The sequence below is a fragment of the Cygnus atratus genome, chromosome 16, assembly GCF_013377495.2.
Source record: "Cygnus atratus isolate AKBS03 ecotype Queensland, Australia chromosome 16, CAtr_DNAZoo_HiC_assembly, whole genome shotgun sequence".
NCBI classification, from domain to species: Eukaryota; Metazoa; Chordata; class Aves; order Anseriformes; family Anatidae; genus Cygnus; species Cygnus atratus.
Window position 1 is genome coordinate 8,793,137 of NC_066377.1, and position 15,351 is coordinate 8,808,487.

The 15,351-nt window shown below is 56.9% G+C and overlaps 1 protein-coding gene across 1 annotated transcript; it reads left to right on the plus strand.

Moving 5' to 3' along the window:
* Positions 1-7,236: 7,236 nt before the first annotated feature.
* Positions 7,237-15,035, plus strand: LOC118248975 (opsin-5-like). The gene is made up of 6 exons (XM_035548475.1): positions 7,237-7,251; positions 8,430-8,517; positions 10,545-10,707; positions 11,048-11,175; positions 12,912-13,240; positions 14,463-15,035. Exons 1-6 carry the CDS (start codon positions 7,237-7,239, stop codon positions 15,033-15,035), a joined length of 1,296 nt encoding a protein of 431 aa, XP_035404368.1.
* The last annotated feature ends 316 nt before the right edge of the window (positions 15,036-15,351 follow it).

The window sequence follows — 15,351 nt, forward strand, 5'->3', positions numbered from 1 at the left end:
GTGCCTTGACTGTTGCTGTACAAAAAGAGCGTTGAAACAGTGTGCTGGGGCTGGATTAAAGCACAGCTCACCACATGCTTCAGTTTTACAAAAAAAACCCACAAAACTGTTCTGTGTACAGCCAGAAACAAAGTCCAGTTTCCTGCAGGTCTCATTTTGTCTCATCACCTCTGTAAACCCCATCTCTCCGAGGAATCTCTTCCAGACAAAAAGGGAGACAGGGAGACAGGAGGGTCTGTGGGTGCTGCTGGATCAGCTGCTTGCTGCGTGGCATCTCAGCCGAGCCCCCATCCCTCTTCCAAGCAACTTCTGGGCCTTCCCCCCTGCGCAAGACCAGCAGGAACTAAATTATGTCAGAGATTTCAGTCTCTCTTCCAAATCTGGGTGAGAACGGCTGATGGAATGAAATGTTTGGGGAAGGAGAGGTGTTGCTGAGAAAAGACAGAGCGAGATGTAGGTCTGTTTCCCGAGGAAAATGAGCTAAAAGAGTAGTGCAACTCTGCAGACCGACCCACAAAGTTTAGTAACGTTTGCAGTCCCAGCACACAGCATGGAGTGGGAAGTGCTTCTGCCTGTGTCTGAGCTTTTGACTGAGTCCTGTGCCTCGGGTCCATCCCGGATAAGAGGGGGAAGGTGAGGCACGTCCCCTGGGGGATGTCAGGCTCCTTGGGTTAACCGTGGCCACGCAGAGCAGTCTGCGTGATGGGGCCTCAAACTTGGCCGAGGCCTTTGTGTGTCTGGAACACAAACAACAAATAAGTTTTAGTTTATATTAATCTCAGTACATATCTGTTTACATAGCTGTTCGGTCCATAGATGTTTCTCATGAAGGCTCTTGCCAAAGCAAGTAGAGCACATATGGCAATGCTGTGCATTTCTCCAGCTTTGGGGTTCCTTTCTGCAGCGAGTTTAGGCACCAGCTCCAAGCTGACCGGCAGCCCTGACGACACTTGGAGCTCTAACAATGAGCAGTAGGCTTTTTGAAACCGTTCCCATTTATCCCTGGCAGCCAAGGGGAAGCTCTTGATGTAGAGTGAATGAACAAAGCGTGCGGCTAAGTGACGGCCGTGACTCGTCTTCTGCCGAGCAGAGACAGGTCGAGTGGTTCAGGTGGAAAACAAACCCCAGCTCCGATCGGCAAGGGGCTCGGCGCAGCGCTCCCCACCTCCTCCTCTGTCGCTCCGAGGATGTCCTTGGAGCACCTCGAGGCGCAGCATGGGGCCGGGCTGGACCCGCGGGGAGAGGTGAGGGCATCGCCGGGCACCGGGGGGACCGTCCCTGCTGGGGCTGGGGGGGAAAAGGGGGAGCCTGGGGATGCCGAGCCCACGGGGGGAGGGGGTTGAGCTGCGCTCCCCGTGCCTCAGTTTCCCTCTGAAAGCAGCTCCGGGGCCAGCCGGTGGGGGTGCCTGGATGGGGAGGAGGGGCTGGGGCTGGGGGGGTCCCAGCCCTGCGGGGTGGGAGCTGGGCGGGACGGCTCGGGACGGCTCGGGACGGAGCTGTCCGCAGCCCCGGTGCTGAGCCGCGGGCACGGAACCTGCCCCCCCCCCGGGACAGGGGGTCCCGCTGTCCCCAGCACCCCCCGGCAGGACACGGAGCCCCCCCAGCACCCCCTGCCCTGGGTTCGGGGGGGGTCGCGGTCCCCATCGGATGGGGTCCGGCAGCTTCAGGGACTTGGGTGTGTGTAAGCGACACAGCTTTCTGAGAGCCCCCGGGTGGGTGTGGGGCTGCCCCCTCTCAGTGGGCTAGCAGAAGCCCTGGATGGCTAGCAGAGGGAGGCAGAAAGCGGGCTGGTTTGTGTATGACCCAGGGGAAGGGCAGCCCGGGCACAGGTCAACTTTGCGATCTATGAAGCGGTTTTGGGGGGGGGGGGCGCAGAGGGCTGCCTTTCCTGTAAAATCTTTGCGGTCTGCCTTTCAGATATGAGCAGTCTCTCAGCTGTGCTTTTTTGCTTTCCTGTGAGTTTTTATTCGCTGTATTTGCTAGGCAGGGAGCAGCGCCTGAGCTTCCCCTGCGCTAGGAATGGCACTGATCGATTCCTGCCATTCACTACTGAAAGAGGCTGGAGGTCAGTTGAGGTTTCAGGCTCATCAGGTTTCCTCCTCCTCTCCAAGAAAGGCTCTGACTTGTGGCACATTAGCTGAAAAAAAGCAACTGTTGAAGGCTGGAGAGGGAAAGGGCAAAACCAACAACCACACAAAATACACTGTAGGGTTTTTCAGGCAGACAGCAGGAGTGCATGTGATCAGGAGAGCCCAGCCGTGTCAGAGTCCTCCCGTGTGCCCAGATACCCGATGTGGACCTGGGATGCAGGTTTAGGCTCGGTTCTTCCTCTGAACACAAGAATAGGGTCTGGATGCAGAATATGAGGGCTTCCTGCTAAGGTACCTGTGGCAGCAGCTGTTTGGAGAACTTCACCTCATTTTGAAGTCTGATTAAATTGAGGGGAAAGGAGCTTTCACAGTCTGTCTCTTCTTAGAACAGAGCCTGAGCAACGGAGCTTGAATCAAATTCAGCAACAGCTTTGTATGCTCAAAGACTCTGTGGCCAGGCAGTTTGATTTTAAAGGGCTGCGTCGTGCCGCTGGGGAGCCCACAAAGAGACACTCTCGACCGAAGGCCCTCCCAGAGGAGGTAAAGATGTAGTCTTGATTGAGCAGAGTCTTGTTTTTTTGAACCTCTTTGAGCTGTAACAAACCTCCAGCAGCTGTTTCTGTCAGAAATGAGTGTGAATGTGTTTAGTCCCTGCGCTGATGGCTGTGCAGCTTGTGATTCTCCCCACTAACCGTGACAGCGCAGGCAGCGGCTCTGCAAGATCCCTCTGTCACACGCTCACCTGAGGGAGCTTGGCAGAGCAAGGGACGGCTTTGTGCAGGCTGCCAGGAGGCAAGCTGAGCCAGCACAGGATTGTAACATCGGCAGGGAGGCAGGCTGCACACTGTCTTGCTCCAGAAGGGTGAAGGCACAGGTAAGCAGCAACTAGGGCTGGGTCCCAGCATCCCGCACACGTAAGCTCAGACAGTGCACCACCACCAACTTCATCTGCGGAGGAAAGGAGTTACAAGGCCCAAATGAAACAGCATGGGGAAGTCTGAGATTTGTGCAGTAGCTTTTGTGCTGGCCCTAGCTCCACTTGTCCGTGCACTGCACATAGCTAAGGTGAGTGTACAGGAGCTGGCTGGTGATTTACTTTCAGACACAAAATGACAGCTTTCCGTATTTCTGTAAAACTGATTTGTAGTCCCCGTGTCAATGACATCAGCGTGTCTGTCAGTACTACCAGTACAGGAGATGCTGTTTGATCATTTTCTGCATTACAACAAGCGACGTGTGTTTTGCAAATAGCTCAAGTACAACCATAAAAATAAAGCCTGTCCCAAGTAATATATCAGAAAGAGAAGTTCATGTCCCCCGGATTTTATTTACTTTTTACCAGCCTGTTCTCACGGGACACCCGCAGCTCCCTGCTGTACCGCGGGATGGAGACCTGCCAGGGCTCTGAAGGAAATGAAGTCCTGCAGGCTTTGCCAGCTCTCTCCTGCCTTTGCTACACGTGTGAGGAGCAGGAACAATTCCTTCCAGACTGTGCTGGGCCTTGCCCTGTCTCGTCACCGGTGCAGCTGTGTGACCACAGGCCCTCCTTCCTCCCCACGTTCTTGATGTACATTTTGCTGAAGGGTCGCAGACAGGCGGTGTGCATGCGCTGTGTTCAGCGTGTCTGCTCCCACAGGCTCCTGGGGAAGCATGAAATATGGCCTAGAGGAGAACTGTGCATTATGAGAATTTCAGGAGTGACTTGCTCGGCCCCAAATAAAGGTTGTTTGCAATTAGGTTAATAAAGGATATCATTCTCATGGCCAGAGCCACTCAGTCTGGAACAGGGAGGCATAAATCATCCGTCCCCGTACCACGGGCACTCTTTATTCTCTAAAGAGCACAGGAGGGCAAGAGAGTGAGTGCTGTGAAGCGCTGAGCGTCCAGGGTGCAGACGGGGAGATGAGCCCAGCCGGCCCCTTTCACCACAGCCGTTAAGTCCTCGTGTGTCGCCCCCAGGGCAAGGGGACCACCAGCACCCAGCACCTCCACGACCTCCTCCACTGCACTCCCTCCCCCTGCACCAGCTCTGCTCCAGGGGGGTCATTCCTGGCCTGTTCCCAGGTGCCACTCGGCAGCCTGGGACTGGTACGGGGTGCTTATAGGGACGGTGGGAACAACCGGCGGTGCTGAAGGCGCTGGTGTGAACAAGTGCTGTAACCCCGTGCCCCAGACAGAGGGGCACCCACCCCCAGCGCGGTGTGCAGTTATCCCAAAGGCTCCCATCTCAGTGGGCACGTCCAAAATGTGACCGGGAGCTCTGTCCGTTTTCTGTGTGTTTACAGTTACGGGGAAAGTAACAGTCACTTCCTCAAGAAATTCTGAAGAGAAATGTGAAAGGTGAGGAATATGTAGCAAGGCCTCCTCCTTCCTTCCCTTTCGATGTTCACGGTGTGGGTCCAATAACCTGGTGGTTTTCTAATAAATTTAACCTTAGCAGCAATTAAAATGCTTTGGCATGCAAGGAAGGGAGAGGTGGGCTCTGCAGGACATTCATCACAGAAAGCACTTTGAGACTGGATTTCTGTTAGCTGTGATATTAAATATTCTGAAGCAGCTTTTTCTCCCTGATAATTACCAATACATGGCAGGAGGATGTTCTCTCCCTGCCCTGCTTGCTCCTGCGTGTGTAGATGAGGAGCAATTCCCATTTCTTCACAAAGCTCTTAGGAAGTGGCCTGAAAAAGGGAGAAGCTGGGCTCCAGTCTTTTCTACTTCCTTGTGATGGAGAAGCCTTGTCAGAGAACTTTTCTGATTGTCCTTCTGGACATAAAAAGCTTTAATTGTAGAGACCGAAACATCAGGAACTGGCACACCAGCACTGCAAGAACGAGGAGGGATGGAAGAGGAGCTGCTGAGGAGGGAGGGCTTCAAAGGGGGGAGAGGGCTCAGAGCACTCAGATTTTTTTGCATTTTTAACAATTTCTGCAACATCCTGTCAATTCCACCTGCTCCCTTCAGTTTAAATCTTAGATTCTCTCCTTGCCTTTCTTGCAGCCAGCTGTCTTCCACTGAAGCCCAGATTTGCCATTGCTGCTTTTTCCTAAGATAAAATGACTCACGAGGTTTTAAACAAAACCTGAGCACAAGCCCCACTGATTTTGGTATCCCTTATGAGTCACAGCACCATACAGCAAGGAGTTGAGGCCAGGGACAAGACTTGCACCAAGCAGGTGAAGAAAGGTTGGGAAATGTTTGCAATTTTCCTGCAAGGGGTTTCCAGCACCTGCGTCCAGCAAATGGGGAATGTCAGTGAAAATCTCCAGGGAGAGCCTAAGTCTGCACTGAGCAGGCGATAAAGGGAGGGATTCGGCCTGAATGCTGGGTGTGAAAGCACTGGGAGTGCTTGCAGGGGGCTCACCTCGGGGTCCTGCTACCAGGAACCCAGCGATGGTTGAGCTCTGCAGGGAGACACAGCAAGCATCTCCCCGCCGAGGCCCCAGTGCTCCCCCCGGGTGGTTTTGTTGCCTCCCCAAAAGCAAGCAGTGCCTTCTCGATGCCAAGCCTGGCTTGCCCTGCAGCGTAACCCCCAGGAGAGCAGCGTTCAGGCAGGTTTTCCTGCAGGCTGCCCGTGCAGAGGGAGCACGCTGAAGCCGCAGGGTCCTGGGGCTGAGGACGCAGGAGGGGACAGTCACCTTCAGCCTAACCCCTCAGGTTGAATCCTAGGAGCAGGCTATGAGCTGAGCTAGCTGAAGTACTCAGAGGTGCCTTTAGTGGGGTGCAAGTGTAAAAAGATCAGGTAAGGAACTGCTTCCCTGGGTATCCAGCTCCGGCTGAGGACCGGCGTGCAGCTTCCCACCTTAATGTCAGCTGGGACATCGCCCTGCCGGAACCCTTTGTTGTCAGTGTGGCTGACGTCTGCCTGCGCAGTCACACCGACGGGTGCTTGGGTGTCCAACCCCACAGGCCAGCAGCCTCGTCTGAGCTGGCAGGTGAGAGCCAGGGTCTCGTTCCTCCATACAGCACACGCTGCTGTTACCTGAATGCTTTGCTGCACACAGAGGAAGATTGGAAAGATCCCAGGCGTGGCTGTAATTTCACCGAAGTGAAAGGTTGTGGCAGGAAGCAGTTTTGCATTGGGAAACCAAAAGGGAAGTGGTCAGACCTCCTGGCTGTGCACGCTTGTCTTCACAATGTCTGTCCAGCACCACGGGGCAGCCTTCCAGAGCCAGGCAGGAGGACGGAGCGTTTGAAGCAGGGCAGTATCTCCTTCTCATCACCCAAATCCAATAAGTGAGCTGAGGAAGGAGACAAGCATGCCACACAGCTTCCTGAGAGCCTCTCAGAGCTTAGCAGGCTGATGTAAGAGGAGCTTAATTTAAAATCACGTTTGCATCGAGCTGTCAATCCAGTAACCTGGGCAAAGCACATCTCAAGGGTGTGGGAGTCTGCCAGCAGCACGAGGGCTTTGGCCACATCTACACGAGAGAGCGAGCCCAAATTCAGCCTGCTGTTGCTCCTTCTGCCCGCACGGCCCCACAGCTCCCTGCGCAGCACACCCTCGCCAGGACAGTTTTGCACAGACCAGCTCCTGGCTTCCCACTGTCTCTGCTCGCTGGGGGAGCAGGAAGCACCCGGAGAGGCGTGGAGTTCATCCGAGCAGACTGAGAACCACAGAGGACGTTTGCTGCTCCCATTGACTGAATTATCCAGCATCCTGTAGAGCATGTAGGCACTGGTCCAGCAGGAGCGATCCAGTCATAAAAATATTTGATTGCTCAGCACCAGAGGCCTGAGATGGTCCCACCTGCTGCCCCTCAGTGAGCCCACGTGAGCTGTACACATCCCGTGGGCTGTGTGCCCCCCTGACCCCCCAAAACCATGAAGCAGGCCAGAGGAACCATGGTCTGTTGGCATTTGGCAGCGCAGGGCAGTAATACACAGAGCAAGGAACTACCGGCAGGATCTGGCAGTTTAACACCAATTAGTGCCCTAAAATTTACAACATTTGCATTCCATGCTAATTTACTCGTTACTTCAGGTAATTAGCTCCATCTGTCTGAATGCAGCCTGGGATGTGGGGTGGGCACTTTTACCTGGGTGCAGGTAACAATTGTAGTTACATGTGAGCTCCACGGCAGTGGTACTGATGGAAAGAAACGCTCCATCTCCTGGGAACGTAGCTCCCAAGTAGGATTGTGGCTGGATGGAGACGTGGCAGGTAAGGCAGGGGGGGATAGCGCTGCCTGTGCCCTTGTGCTGCAGCCCAAGTGGGATCTGGGGCTGCAGGGACTCGTGCTTGAAGCCCCTCTTCCAGTGTGGGGTAGCCTCCGTCTGGGTCTACCATGCCGTCTGTCCCTGCTGGCTGCAGCGTGGCACCTCCCTCTTTTCTTCCTCCCTCACTCTAGCGGGGTGCTTTCGGAGCCTGGGCCAACAGCGCTCTCCTCTCCCAGCCCTGTTTCCCCCGCCCTGCTCTCAGGATGCAAACCCCCAGGCACCAACCCCGGGTGAAGGGGCAGCACCTTCACAAGCACCATCCACGCATGGTCCCTGAGCTGTGCCGGGACGTTAACCGGGGAGCTGTGCTGGGTGTATGACCTTTGTTCACCCCCTTCCCACGAGGCCAGACCAGCTCCCTGCTCCAGCACACCAGGATAGGGGCAGGAATGAGTGTCCCGTGGGCACTGCCACTTGTCAGCACAAAGCCAAGCCCGGGCTGGCCCCAGCTGCCTCCCTCTCCCAGACCCATGGTCTCCTGGCAGGGCAGCGTCCTTGGTTCTCACCCAGCCTCGGGGGGAAGGGCAGGCCTAATGCGTGCCTTAAACATCCCAGACAGCAAGCTAACAGCTATCGAAACACCTATTTACACCATTATTTTCTCTCCCCCTTCCTTTTTCCTCCACCTGAAGGAAATACTTTTCCATTTATTTGTTATCAGTGAAGGGAGTGAATAAGTTGAAACGCATCTGCTGCTCCGCTCCACTCCCCCCTGTTAACTTCCTGAGCACTCGGGAGCCTTTGGCTCAGCTGCACGAAATAGCAGGGAAAGTAATTAGGCTGATAAACCGCCGGGATTCAGTCAGGCACCCCGAGAAAGGGACTGGCTTTTTGCTTCCTTTTTTTTTGGTATTACATTTGTTCACCTTCAAGTTCTGAGTTGCTAGCAGTGGGGCTCAGGTTATAATTATAATACAGGTTACCGGTGTAATCTGTAATTAAAGAAACGGTAATCAAGTGGGATTAGCAGCCTGATCTTGTTGCCAGCCCCCCAGTTGGCTCGGTGCCGTGCCCAGCATCGCAGCAGCCTCCTGCAGCCAGCCCCCGGGGCACCCCGGGGTGCTGGGCGCTGCCGAGCTCCCCAAAACGCACTCTCACCTCCGCCTGTACCTTGCTTTGCAGATGGGAAATGCGTCCAACGCCTCCGTGTTCACCTCCACCCTGTCGGAGAGAGAAGACCTGATTTTTGGCACACTCTACTTAGTCTTTGGTAAGGAAAGGCAGCCTGTTGCACCTCTCCCCCTGCTGCCGGCAGCGCAGGTGTGTCACAAATAGATTTTTACCCGACTTCCCTTTAGGATTTATTTCACACTCTTAAAGTAAATCACAAGATCAGACTGTATGATTAACAATACTTAATCATCAGCCAGTTTGACATAACAATTCAGTGGACTTTACTACAATCAAAACAGCGACTTCATTCAAGATTCAAGAATGCACATGAGACACCCTGCAGGGTATTATGGGGTTTCTAAACTCAGTTGCACTTACGAGATTTTCCCTGTTCTGGTGAATTGCTCACCCTTCTCCCTCGTTGGTGTTTGTCCATGGGCGAGCCGTGGTCCTTGAGGGGTCACCCTGAGAGGCACCTCAGGGAGACTGAGGCTGCAGCCCGCTGCGATCCCTGGAGAGCTCGAGGGGCTCTTTGCTTAGGACCACTATTTACAGGACCGCGAGATGACTGACTGTCAGTCAGTACTTTTCCATCCTGGCTGTGGTTCCCACAGGGCAATTTTTGGTCTCTTCCACCAACCATGACATTCTGGTACCTTTCAGGACGTGCAGCGCTGGTGCTTCCTGGACTGGGCTACCACCCAGGTGTGATCGGGGAGCACCCTTTTGTGCTCACCCCCATGCCTCTTGCCCAGGACCAACAGAGGGTGGTGTGACATCAGTTTTCAGTTCAGCCAACAAGGGGCAGAAAGGTCCCCAGGACTCCTGTCCCCTGGTGCCCGTGCTGTCCATGCCCCCCACGGCCAGGCATTGCAGCCCGCAGGGGGCAAAGCCACCACCCCTCGCCGGGCAGCCCCAGCACATGGGCAGGCGGCAGAGTCTGCAGGCCCTGGGGACACCCCACACCAGCCAGGTTGGGTGACCCACGCTGCGGGCACGGGGAGCCCGTGGGATGCTCCTGGAGCCACTGGGATGCCAGCGGTGCCCCAAGTGCTAATGCTCCCTGGAGTAAATCTGGCCAGCTGTGCTCAGTGCAGGCGCGAGCAGGGAACCAGAGCAGCTCTGTGGGGGAAAACGCCTCGTGAGGCTGGGAACAAGGGCACCTCGCTTCCCTCCTGGGACTCCAAAGCCTGGGATTTGGCCAGGTCCTGTTTCAGAAAGGAACTTTGGTGTTGGCCGCTCAGCAGCTTTGGAAGCTGGCTGTAACCACAATATTTAATTTACAGCCTAATCCATTAGGGAGAAACTCCAGTCCTACCCGAGAGCAGCAAAGATTCCCCTTCAGAGGAGACAGAAACTCTTCTCAATGAAAGCACCATTACACAGTATAAAAAAAAAAGAGAGAGAAGGAGAGGAGAAAGCCCTTATTATGAAAAATTAATTGCCGCTGTTGTTTTAACCACATTAATAGCAAACAAAGAGCTTCTTTTATTTAGTCTGGATTTTCCTTGATCTTCGCAATGCCTTTCTTCTTGTTTATTTTGTTACCGTGATACTGGACAGCGCAGACCCACACTAGTGACACTGCCAGGAAGAAATTAATAAGGCGAGTGGGCCTGGGTCCTTGGCCTCACATCAGAAGAGCAATGACACAAAGCTCCCGTTATTTGTCTAGCTGGAAGGAAGCGCCCCCCTGCTCCTTCCAGCTGGAAGGCCTAAGTCTGGCCAGGTCCTGCACCATCATTGCCTCTGCAGGATCTCAGGAAGGGGAAGGGATCAAATTCGATGGAAAGCAGCTCCAGATGTGCTCACAGAGCTCTGCAGGTCCCACGGGATCCCCTCCTCATCCTGCTCCGGAGGGGGAAGCCCAGAGCCCTCTCCCCCCGTGGTGGATATCTCCGGGGTTTGCTTCCAGACCCCTCCAGGAGATCCCGGCTCCTGCCCTGCCTCTGGAGGTTTGTCCCCTGGCACGAACAGGCAGGCAGGCTGGGGAAGACGAAGATGCCCGGCTGCCTGCCCGTGCCCACTCCCCTGGGACCCGGGGCCGCCTCCTGCCCCGCGGTGCCGGGGAGGGGACGCCCCTTGCCCCGCACGCGCGGCACCGTTTGCCTGCCCCTTTTGCAGGCCTCGTGTCTCTCTCGGGGAACTCGCTGCTCCTGCTGGTGGCCTATCGCAAGCGGTCCACGCTGAAGCCCGCCGAGTTCTTCATCGTCAACCTGGCCGTCAGCGACCTGAGCATGACCGTGACGCTCTTCCCCTTGGCCACCCCGTCCTTCTTCGCGCACAGGTAGCTCGTGGACGTGGCTCTGCGCTGGCTGATGGAGCCGGGTGGGGTTTTCAAACCTTGTCTGGAAACGGGGATTGCCAGGGCTCGGTCTGGGACGCCAAGAAGGCTGCTGGGCGGCAGCGGGGTGCCGCAGCTCCCCAGGTGTTCGTCCCGCACCAGGCTGCTTTGCTGGTCCTCATCCCACACGGTGTGGACACTGCTTGTGCTCCCAGCCCCCGTGGCGAGGACATTTGGGGACCAAACTAGGGGTGAGGTGGTGCACGTGTGTTTTTGGGGATGTCACGCAGCTGCCCTAGGCCCAGGGGAAGGGCTGGGCATAGCTGGAGGCTTTCCCTTGCAGGTGGCTGTTCAACCAGGCGATGTGCACCATCTACGCCTTCTGCGGGGTGCTGTTTGGGCTGTGCAGCCTCACCAGCCTGACGGTGCTCAGCGCGGTGTGCTGCCTGAAGGTCTGCTACCCGGCATACGGTAGGTGCTGGATGCACCATCTGTGCCCACGCCCCTCTCGGTTACCGGAACCCTTTTTCTGCCTCCTCTTATCGGTCAGATCCACCCCTCCTGCGAAAGCTCTGCCCCAGGGCAACCTGTTGATACGCTGGGTCTCCAGGGGCTTTTATCACTTGTGTGTTAACCCCTCCGTCTGCGGGGAGGTTCAGAGCCCCAGAACCCTGCTCCCTCTGCATGCATCCAGCAGTCCCTGCACCCAAAGCCTGCTTCATGGCAGGGCTCCAGTGCGACATCCCAAAAAGTGCCAAGGGTCTGTCCTTCCCATGGAGAAAAGTCCCAGCCGCTGCATCACAGGGGATGTGCAGGGAGTGCAAGGCAGGTCGTGGGGCTTCGGACAGATGTGGGCTTGGAGCAGAGCAAACTGCAGCATCTGGGAAGCCACATGGAAGTCTCCACACCACAAGCTCTGTCAGTGCAAGGAAATGCCACTTCCCCTTGTCCCTGGTGGTAGAGCCATAAGCAAATGTGTTTAACTCACTGAAACAATTAATACAGGAGGGCTGGGTTTGCAGTGCTGTAGCTCACTTTTGCAGCCCTGTTCTCACCTGGACCCCCTCTGCAGAGCTAAGGGGAGTGCAGCTCTAAGCTCAGCCCCAGCCCTTGGCTCAGGACAAGCAATGCAGAGGGCAGCCGAGAGAAGTGAGGGGACCCAGAACCCCCCTGTCCGCTCACAGCTCCTGTTTGGAGTCACTTCTTCATTTCCTCACTTCAGCTGCCAATCCTCCACCTACCACGTGTCTTCAGCATCCACTTGGGATTAAAGACCAAGAATAGAAATAAAATTGGAAATGAAATCAAATAGTGTGATTTGCAGACCAGCACCCAAGGTGCACCCTGCCCTCCCTCTCTCCTGGTCCCTGCCCCGGCCGCCCCGAACCTGCTCCTGGCCGGTGGCTGCTGCCGGCTGCATCGTGCTGTGTGCCCGGCACCTGCCAGTGCCTCAGGGGCGATGCTGGAGCAGGGTCACCTTGGTTATGTGCCAGCACGTCTCAGGAGATCACTAAAAGGTGGAAGGAAAGATAAAGATTAAAGGGGGCCGTTAAAAGGCAGCCAGGTACCAGCGCCCTTTCCCTGCGCAGGTTCTGCTCCCGAGCTCGGCACTGTGGCTTGTTGAGCTTATCTCCCCTCGCATGTGTATCGTGAGGAAATGGCTAATCTCAACGTATTTTTAATTGCTTGGTTTCAAAGGAAAACGTTATTCCTACAGGTGGCTGAAGATTTAGCACTTTATGCTGAGCTCCGAGGGGATCAGAGGGTTTTAGGTTTGAAGGGGGATGGGACAAAAAGGAACCAAGTCGCCTCCTCCAGGCTGTAGGAGGGGAAAAGTCCTTGAAAGGACAGTGCCTGGGGCTGTTTAGGGCAGCCCCGGAGCCAGCTCCCCCTGCCCCAGGGCAGGCTGTGCCACCCTCCCATCCTCATCCTGCCCGCCCACGGGCTGTGGGTGCAGCGTCCCTCCACGTGCCACCAGCGGCCACCCGACCTTCCAGCGATGCCTCTCGATGCTGAGGGGCAGCACCGCCAATGCTGCCCCTCACCGCACAGCCTGGGGGAGACCCTCACGGTTCTCCCGCCTCCTTGCTCCTCTGCCCCTGTCCCCGAGCCCAGGGGTGCGGGTGGCCGCAGGTGGCAGCCCCGTGCCTGCTCCCCCTCGCCTCCCTGCCCCTCGCGACGCCCGCCTCTCGCGCACCCCTCCGCAGGTAACAAGTTCTCCCCTTCCCACGCCGGCGTGCTGCTGCTGTGTGTCTGGGCGTACGCCCTGCTCTTCGCCACGGCCCCCCTGGCCGAGTGGGGCAGCTACGGCCCCGAGCCCTACGGGACCGCCTGCTGCATCGCCTGGGAAGCCTCCAGCCGAGAGGCCACGCTCTACATCCTCGCCCTCTTCGTCTTCTGCTACCTTCTCCCCTGCCTCCTCATCCTCGCCTCCTACTCGCTGATCCTGTGGACGGTGCAGGTGTCCCGCCGAGCCGTGCGGCAGCACGTGTCCCCCCAGCGCAGAGCCGGCGGCGTGCACGGCCCCATGGTGAAGGTAGGGTGCTGTGGGGAGCCCAGCGCCGGGGGGGCTCGCTCGGAGCTGCTGGGCAGGGTGGGGGCTCCCAGAGCTGGGACCCAAACGCCTGAGCGCGCTGTCTTGAATGCTGGAGTCAGCTTGTTCTTTATAAACGGCAGCAAAGGCAGCCCCGTGCTCCTGCACCCCACAGCAGGAGGGAGCAGCACGCACCGCGCAAATCCCAGTGTGTGACCGGGAGCATTAAACAGGAGAGGCTGATGCTGCTGCCACCCAGCGCGGAGACACAAGCAGAACCCCCAGCATCAGGCACATCGATGATTTTCCCGTTAGATGTGCAACAAACAACCCGCGTGTGGCTGTCGCCCGTCCCCCCCGGTTCCCAAACGCGGATGCAGGAAGGAAAGAGAAGAGCAGGCTGAGCTCTTGGTGGGACTGGTTGCGTGCGGCAGCAATCAGCTGCTCCGCATGGCCCCGTGCTGGATGTCCCACGCTGGCACCGCGCTGTCCTCGCGGGGTGGAAGGGGCTGCAGCAGCAGTGTGGGGCTCTGCTGCTCCCCGTGAGTTCTCCTGGTGTTTGCATCCGTGGATAATAACAGATTTCTCCTCGTTTAAAGCCATCAGGTGGAGGAGTTTTCCTTTTAAATCACATTGGAAAAGATCATAAAAGGAGCTTGCATGAGTCATTGCTCCCCAGACTATGAGCTAATACTATAATTTACCAGGGATATGTCAAAAAAGTGGATACCCTTTAAAAAAAAGAAAGCTTGCAAGTCTGACCCTGAAGGAAATGTTTGTGCCTCCTCAGAGGGTCTGAGCACGGCCCATGTCTGGAGCCTTTTGGTCGGTCAGCACAGGTTACAGAAGGGATTTTGGGTGCTACCAGAGGCTGCTGCTGTCTGATGCTGGCCTGATCCCAGAGGCTGTTCACAGCCAGGTCTGTGCCACGACGGGCTGAGGCTATGCCTGCATTCCCAGCTGGGCCGGGGTGTAACCCGCCTGAAACACAGGTTTGTGTGTTTGTGCTGGGATGCGCAGGCTTGGGGCTGTGCTGTCTGACACCCTGCTGTGCAGCACGACAGCCCCAGAGAGCCAAGGAGCTTTTCCAGGGGTGCGACCAACAGCTCGGGTCCCATCGCACACAGCAGCTGTGGTCGGCCTTGGGCTGGGTTTTGGGGAGGGTCGGCACCTCAGGCATGCTGTAGGAGTCTCACAGCACGACCATCTCCATCTCCTCTTGCAGCTGAGCATCGCTGTGTGCTTGGGCTTCCTGGCTGCCTGGACCCCTTACGCCGTCGTCGCCCTGTGGGCAGTCTGCGGAGGCGCCAGCCAGGTGCCAGCGCTCGCCTTTGTGCTGTCGGCCGTCTTTGCCAAGTCCTCGACGCTCTACAACCCGCTGGTGTACCTGCTCTTCAAGCCCAACTTCCACAAGATCCTCTCCAAAGACATCGTGCTGCTCCAGGCCATCCGCGCCGTCCTCTGCTGCGGCTGCCCGGGCACCGCGCTCCAGCCCTTCCCTCCCGGAGACACCAGGACCCGCTTCTCCCCGGGCTTCAGCCGCCACCACGGGGCCTGCAGGAGCTGCAGCGACACTTTTGAATGCTTCAGCAACTACCCCAGGTGCTACAAACTGCCCCAGGGCCCCGGCCCCTCGCCCGCTCCCCTGGCCATCCTGGCCGACGGGGCCGCTGGCCAGCCGGGGCTAAAGAGCGCCGTGCAGGTCATGGTGCTGGTGACACGGAGGAGGTCAGGGCTGGGCGCTGCCAGCGTGGCAGGGGAGGTGCTGCCGTCGGGGGTGGTGAAGGATCTCCTCTGAGAGCTCAGAGCCCAGCGGTGCCCGGGCATCCCGGCCCCGGCTGCGCCCGAGCCCCTCGTTGGAAGAAAAACCCAAACGCGACATTTCTCTCATCTCTGTATCCGACGGGTCCCCAGCATGTTCTGCAGATGACGTGACACCAACCTTGCCTCCCCTTCTGGTGTGGCTCTTGTGACTTTGAGCCTAGCATTTGCACTTGCAAAATATATATATGATAATAACAGACCCCCAGTGCCTGAAATCTGGCCAGGGTGCAACCCCAGGCTGCAGCTTTACTGCTGTTTGCTCTCTGGGCCCTGGGCCTTAGTTTCTCCAT

Excerpts from the sequence above, each read along its gene's own strand:
- LOC118248975 (XM_035548475.1), top strand. Across the intron at positions 11,176-12,911 it reads GGTCTGCTACCCGGCATACG|GTAACAAGTTCTCCCCTTCC; the intron begins GTAGGTGCTGGA and ends ACCCCTCCGCAG. Across the intron at positions 13,241-14,462 it reads TGCACGGCCCCATGGTGAAG|CTGAGCATCGCTGTGTGCTT; the intron begins GTAGGGTGCTGT and ends CTCCTCTTGCAG.